The sequence below is a fragment of the Gekko japonicus genome, unplaced genomic scaffold, assembly GCF_001447785.1.
Source record: "Gekko japonicus isolate JY-2015 unplaced genomic scaffold, Gekko_japonicus_V1.1 scaffold2660, whole genome shotgun sequence".
Lineage (NCBI taxonomy): Eukaryota > Metazoa > Chordata > Lepidosauria > Squamata > Gekkonidae > Gekko > Gekko japonicus.
In genome coordinates, this window is record NW_015175447.1 from 29,374 (window position 1) to 36,769 (window position 7,396).

Here is a 7,396-nt window from a genome sequence, read left to right on the forward strand (position 1 = left end):
GGTCGGAAAAGGAACCAGCCGGCCGAAGCTCGCCCGGGCGCTTGGAGAGCGACTGCCTGCTGCCGCCCCCCGGAGGAGGGAGTCGCTGGCGACCTCCTGGACCAGAAGGCAAACCAAGATGACAGCGTGGTGACCTTCCTGCTTGGAGACCTGACCCAGGTGGGCGGCCCGGCAGGTGCTGGAGACCGTCTACCTGCCTGCCTGCCGGCCAATCGGGTTGGGCGGCTTCCGGATTCTGCGGCATGGCGGGGGAATTACCTGTGGACCTGAGGACCTGGCGGAAGGGAGAGGACCGCGGCAGTGGGGTCCCGTCTGACGGGGCTGGAGCCGTCTCTCCCGACGGCGGCGGGAGACAACCCTCAGAGGCGGAGGTCTCTTTGGGCAGCGGGGGCCCGCAGACTCTGGGACAGAAGCCCGCCGGGGAACCCGAGGGAGCCCAGGCTCCTCTGCCTTACCTGGCTCCCGGACCTCTCCTGCCAGGAGTGCGGAGCGCGGCTTCCCCCCAGGCCGGGCTGGAAGGGGAGAAGATGGCCGAGACCTGCCTGCCCCTGAGGAAGCGCCGCTATGCCGTGCAGGGGGGCAACGGGGAGGCTCAGGGGCCGCTGGCCGGCAAGGTGCCCAAGACCGAGAACGGGGAGGGGGCGATGGACGCCTGGGGGCCTCCCTGCAATGGCTATTGCCCCTCTTACGTCCCTGTCCGGTTGCCGGCTGCCTATTACCCAGGTAAGAGCCCCGTGGCTGGGATCTGTGCCCGTCTGTGCCCAGCAGGAGGGGGAGCCTCTTTGATTTTCGTGCCCGCTTCCTTCTCCGCAACTGCCCAGTGCTCCTGCCCCGGGTCGGAGCATCCCTTTGGAGACCAGGGCCTTGCTTACCCGGTCCAAGGTGCCAAGCGGACCTTTGGCCTGGCCTCTGTGCCCTGCCGTAGGAGAGGGGGAGGGGGACGATTCAGGCAGTGTAAGATTAATTGCAGAGCTAAGAAGGTGCCTGTAAAAGGGGTAGATCCCAGTGCCGGACCCCCAGAAAGAGAGAGAGAGGCAGGGTGTGAGTGGCGGAGAGCATAAGCCGTGAGCCGGGAAATCCCCCTTTCCCATCCAGAAATGCTCGAGGTAGCCTGTCGTTCCCTGCAATCGTGGGACTACCCCACAGGGCCGTTGACAACAGGGCTAAGGCGAGATGGAGATGGGTAGCCATGTCCGTCTGTCTGTAGCAGTGGGAAAGAGCAGGAGCCCAGTAGCACCTTCGAGACTGGCAAAATCGGTGGCTGGGGAGGAGCTTTTGCAAAGTGAGCCGTGGCTCATGAAAGCGCACACTCTGCCACCAGTTTTGTTTGCCTTTCGGCTGCTCCTGGGCGCTCTGGCTCTCTCCTCCTGCGACAGACAGACAAACACGGAGACCCGTCTTGAAGAAGTGAGCAGGGACTCCCCAAAGCTCCTCCCCTGCCACAGATGGTGTTAGTCTTTAAGGCGCTCCTGGCCTCTGGCTCTTTTCTTGGGCAAAGGCAGTGCCCGTGAACGGCTTTGAACACTCAAAACATGCTCCTGCAAAGGCCCGTCGCTGCTTTTATGGACCAAGCAAAGAAGTCCCCAACATTTCTGAGTCCGACCGAGTTTCTGTCCCCGACAGGAGGCCGGTTTGATTGTCGAGGGCTTGGCCCGGGGCCAGGAGGGAGGGGAGCAGCCCCCTAGCTACAGCGGGGCACCTCGGGGCTGGGCCCCCCGACTTCCCATCCAGCTGCTTTATTTTATTTTAATTTTTTCATGCATCATGGCTACTTCAGCCCTCAATCCCTCTCTTGTTGCTTTTAAAAAACATTTGCTCTCCTGTCGCTCCTGACACAGTGCCCCCCCCCCAACCGATGCTCCCTCTAAGCCGTGGAGTCCTGTGAGCAAAAAGTCTACTCTGTGAGCCACTGGCATTAAAGTTGTGAGGGAGCCATTTGGCGACTGCATAGATTAGTTTGCTAGTCTGGAGCCCTCCCTGAGCAAAGAGGAAAACCTGTGAGCTGGAGGCCGGAAAACTGAGCTAGCTCACACTAACTCAGCTTAGAGGGAACACTGCCCCCGACCGATGCTCCCTCTAAGCTGTGGAGTCTTGTGAGCAAAAATTCTACCTTGTGAGCTCCTGGCATTAAAGTTGTGAGCGAGCCATTTGGCTGCTGCATAAACCAGTTTGCTCTGGAGCCCTCCTTCCTGAGCGAAGGCAAAAATGTGTGAGCCAGAGGCTAAAACACTCACACTAACTCAGCTTAGAGGGAACACTGCCCCCGACTTATTAAAATGCCCCCTAAAGTTTAAAAAAAAAAAGGTTCCTGTCTACGGCCCTGGGAGGGAGGGGGCCGATTTGGACCGCCCCGAGGAGACGGCAGTCTGGGACAAATTGAGTCAGGACGAATGCCGCTTGGCACGCCCGGGCTGCCGCAGTTCACTGGAAATGCCACTTGGAAGAAGCTGGTGTGAACGGTGGAGGAGACGGGCCTCTCTTGGAACCCGTTCCTCTGAGCCAGCTGGCTGGGCCAGGCCACCCCGATCCACCAAAGGACCAGCCCTGCTTCCCTTGAAGTCCCAGCACGGATGTTTCCGAATAGTTGGCCAGCGTTTTTGAACCTCCACCCGGCATATCCGCCTTAACCGGGATGGACAACATTAGATCTCCTGGCTTAATAAAGAGTTCCATCCCAGTAGGGCAGTAGAGCTGCGGTGGCTCAAGTGGTTAAGACGCTGAACTGCAGGCTGTGGAAGGCCGGTAGTTCAGCAGTTCGAGACCCGCGTGTGCCGCATGATGGAGTGAGCTCCCGTCTCTAGTTCCGGCTCCTGCCAACCTGGCAGTTCGAAAGCAAGAAATTGCAAGTAGATAAATAGGGACCACTTCGGTGGGAAGGGAACAGCGTTCCGTGCGCCTTGGTGTTTAGTCATGCCGGCCACATGACCACGGAAACGTCTTCGGACAGCGCTGGCTCTTCGGCTTTGAAACGGAGATGAGCACCGCAACCCTAGAGTCGGATTCGACTGGCTTTCGGGCAAGGGAACCTTTACCTTTTACCCAGTAGGGCAGTGATGGCGAACCTTTTAGAGACCGCGTGCCCAAACTGCGACCCAAAACCCACTTATTGATCGCAAAGTGCCAACACGGCAATTTAACCTGAATACTGAGGTTTTAGTTTAGGAAAATCCACTCATCCATTAACTTCAGATGATCCAAACAAAGTAAGGGAAGCAATCCCAAATGCTTTCATTTACTTAAAATTATTTGGCAGAGAATTCGACACTTTAATGATGGTCTGGGCCTGGCTGGGGCGATGGCACGCGTGCCCACAGAGAGGGCTCTGAGTGCCACCTCTGGCACCCGTGCCATAGGTTCGCCACCACTGCAGTAGGCAGAGCCGTTCCCCCCCCCTCTGTTTTGCAAACTCCGCTGTTACGCTGAGAGAGACAGACTATATCTCAAGGGGCTGTTAGGAGACATCCCAAACAACGCCCCCTCTAAGCTGTGGAGTCTTGCGAGCAGGAATTCTACTTTGTGAGCTACAGGCATTCAAGTTGTGAGCGAGCGATTTGGCCGCTGCATCAGTGAGTTTGCTCTGGAGCCGTCCCTTCCTGAGCCAAGACCAAAGTGCACCAGCCGGGGGCTAAGAAACTGTGAGCTGGCTCACACTAACTCAGCTTAGAGGGAACGCCGAGGTTCCCAAATCGCCCTCGCAAATGTTCGTGAAATATGCTGTTTTTCTGGCTGCTTCATCTTGGTGGGATGCAGAAGAACGCTGAGCGACTGGCTGGTGATCCCCAGTCCTAGGGAGGTCCGGCTGTCCTCAATGAGAGCTGGGGCCTTTTCGGTCGTGGCCCCGACCCGGTGGAACTCTGCCGAACGACATCAGGGACCTGCGGGATCTGATACAGTTCCATAGGGCCTGTAAGGCCGAGATGTCCCGCCAGGCTTTTAGTCGAGGGCAGCGACGGTTAAGACCGGCACCCTCCTTCTCTTCCTACGCCCCTCCCGCATCCCCTTCCCCGCCCTGCAGCCCAGACAGCACTGCAGGTGGCAGAAGGGTTTGGTAGTGCCATCTGGACTGGTGGATTTATTAGTGCATTGTGATCATTTCATTTATGCTGATTATATGAGAACATAAGGGAAGCCAGTGTTGGACCAGGCCAATGGCCCATCCAGTCCAACATTCTGTCACACAGTGGCCAAAAATACCAGGGGCCATCAGGAGGTCCAGCAGTGGGGCCAGGACACTAGAAGCCCTCCCACTGTTGCCCCCCCAAGCACCAAGAATACAGAGCATCCCTTGCCCCAGACCGAGAGTTCCTATCTAGACCTGGTGGGTAATAGCCACTGATGGACCTCTGCTCCATTTGTTGTTGTTCAGTCGCACAGTTGAGTCCGACTCTTCGCGACCCCATGTACCAGATCACGTCAGTCCTTCCTGTCTTCCGCCGTCCTCTGAAGTTTGCTCAACTTCATGTTCGTTGCATCTATGACACTGTCTAACCATCTCATCCTTTGCCGTCCCCGTCGTCTTTGGCCTTCAATCTTTCCGAGCATCAGGGTCTTCTCCAGTGAGTGCTCCCTTCTCATTGGGTGGCCAAAGTATTTGAGCTTCAGTTTCATTATCTGGCCTTCCAGGGAACAGGGTTGATTTCTTTTAGGATTGACTGATTTGATCTCCTTGCAGTCCAAGGGACTCTCAAGAGTCTTCTCCAGCACCATAGTTCAAAAGAATCTATTCTTCGGCGCTCGGCCTTCCTTATAGTCTATGCTCCATACGTTCATCCAATTCCCTCTAATATTTTATCTGTTTTTAAGGCGGTGAATCGCCCGGAGCCCGCTTGCGGGGGTTTGGCGATTCATAAATTTAATAAATAATCAGTCGTAATAATTCAGGAAGCGGCCTTTCAACTTTGCCTGAGATTCCTTTGAATTGATCTGTTTTCCCAGTCCAGTTACCTTTATTGGCATGTAACCCTTGCAAACCCATATACAAAAAACCCCACTAACAACAACAACCACAGCATAGAATAATACTTGCAAAATACAGAAACAATTGAGCCAAAATAAAATTTAGAAATTTCAGTCGTAGTGCATGGTAGAAGGGGCGCTGCAACAAGACATGTTTTTACTCCATAGGAAAGTGGGGGTCACATTCAGAAGGATCCTCTCTCTCCTGGGGGGTCCCCCCTCTTAGCACTTGGGGGGGAACCCTTTATTGCCAGACCCCCTCAGCTGGGAGGCGAATGAGCGGGTGTGGGGGGGAGGGTCTTTGGGCACTGCCTGAACCTGTCCCCTTGCTTTCTACGCTCAGGTCTGCCTGCTTCCTTCCTCACCCCCGAGATGACTCCTGTGCTGCACCCCATGGCCCACCACCACTTGTTGGGGGTCCCCACGCCTTATTCCTTGCTGTACCCGCTACAGACGCAACTTGCCCTGGACATCGCCACGGCGACCAAGCAAGATGAAGACGGAGACACGTAAGGGGGTGCTTCTCGGGGGTGTGTGTGCCTTGGGAGAGGGGAAAGCTAGGAACTCAACTCTATGGTCCTGGACGAGAGCTGTTTAACCGGGCTGGGGAATATGCTGGGGAGAGTGGATTTGTCTGTGCTAGTCAACAGGTCGTCTTTACATGCTCAGAGGCAGGGCTGTTTTTGGGCAGGAACGCACAGGAACGGCGTTCCGGCTGGCTCCCAAGGTGGCCACGCCCAGCAGGAACTCATTAGCATAATAGGCCACACCCAACAGCAGAAAGACAATAGGAGTGGCCCAACATGCGTGGCCCAACATGCAAAGGAGTTCCTGCTACAAAAAAAGGCCCTTGGTCTTGACAACAAACAAGGTAAACAAAATAAGAAGCAGAAGGTGGGTGTGGCTGGATAACCGCACTTCTGGTAACATGGGGGTGCGGCCTAATGTGCTAATGAGCTGTGCCGTCGGGGTGTGGCCTAATATGCTAATGAGTTTCTGCTGTTGGGTGTGGCCTGTTATGCTAATGAGTTCCTGCTGGGCTTTTTCTACAAAGCAAGCCCTGCTCAGAGGCATTCGTTCTTGCTGGGAAAAGTACAGAGGAGGGTAAGCAAGATGAGGGGGTTGGGGCCCCTTCCTTCGGAGGAGAGGCTGAAGAGACCGGGGCTTTTCCGTTCAGAAAACAGATGACTGAGGGGGGACATGATAGATTTTTTTTATAAAATTAGGACTGGGGTGGAGAGAGTTGACCAAGAGAACTTTTTCTCCCTCTCCCAAAAAGCTAGAACTCGCGGGCGTCCCGTGAAGCTGACGGGCAGTAGGTTCAGGACGGACAAAAGGAAATAACTTTACAGAGAGTGGTTCAAATGGGGCATTTGCTGCCAGAGGCTGTCATGATGGCCACAGGAAGAAACAGGTTTAGAAGGGGACTCGACTGATTCATGTAGGATACATCTGTCAGTGGCTACTGGGCATGGTGGCGGAGGAGAACCTCCACATTCAGAGGCACTAGTCCTCTGAAGCCCAGAGCCAGGACTCAGGCCTCAGTCTCTGTCTTGCTGTTGGTCCTCCAGAGGAACTGGTTGGCCACTGTGTGAGACAGGATGCTGGACTAGAGGGACCACTGGTCTAATCCAGCAGGGCTCTTCTGAGGTTCTTGTGAAGGCCTCGACCTCTAGATCCTGTTGTTGGTCCTCCAGAGGGACTGGTTGGCTGCTGTGTGTGATGGGATGCTGGACTAGATGGACCAGTGGTCTGATCCAGCAGGGCTTTTCTGAGGTTCTTATGAAGGCCTCGGCCTCTCTGCCCTGTTGTGGACCCTCCAGAGGGACTGGTTGGCTGCTATGTGAGATGGGAGGCTGGACTAGGTGGGTTATTGGTCTGATCTAGCAGGGCTCTTCTGATGTTCTTATGAAGGCCTCGGCCTCTGTGCCCTGTGGTTGGCCCTCCAGAGGAACTGGTTGGCTGCTGTGTGAGGCGGGAAGCTAGACTAGATGGGCTATTGGCCTGATCCAGCAGGGCTCTTCTTCCATTCTTCTGTATTCAAGGGCCACATCCCTTGGCGTTGGAGGTAAGGTTGGAAATTGTAACATAGACCGATGTTCTGTGCCAACAGCATTGCGTTGGGTTCAACATGTTCCGTGGGTAGCAAATATTCTACTCTCTTGTCAGTTAAGCTCTGAATATGCCTGGAACTTATAGACTTAAACTTTTTACCATGGGTTTGTCTGTTTTATTTAGCGCATTTTGATTCTCCAAGTTGCTCAGGGCTGCTGACCTTGTCCCTTTTATCCTCACAAAACAGCCCTGTGGTGTAGTCTTAGGCTGAGACCGCCCGGCCCGGCGAGTTTTGTGGGAAATGGGGATTTGAACCTAGGTCTTGCCAGAAACTCTGTAACACGCTGGCCCTCTTGTACCACAATAATAATAATAATAATAATAA

General features: G+C 54.9%; 1 protein-coding gene across 1 annotated transcript in view; it reads left to right on the top strand.

Annotated features, from left to right (window-relative positions):
• The first annotated feature begins 242 nt into the window (after positions 1-242).
• BCL3 (B-cell CLL/lymphoma 3) overlaps positions 243-7,396 on the top strand; it is a 42,423-nt gene continuing 35,269 nt past the window's right edge. Inside the window, exons 1-2 of the mRNA XM_015425875.1 lie at positions 243-723; positions 5,300-5,465. Of these exons, the coding sequence (XP_015281361.1) occupies positions 243-723; positions 5,300-5,465 (647 nt within the window). The remainder of the gene's footprint in view (positions 724-5,299; positions 5,466-7,396) is intronic.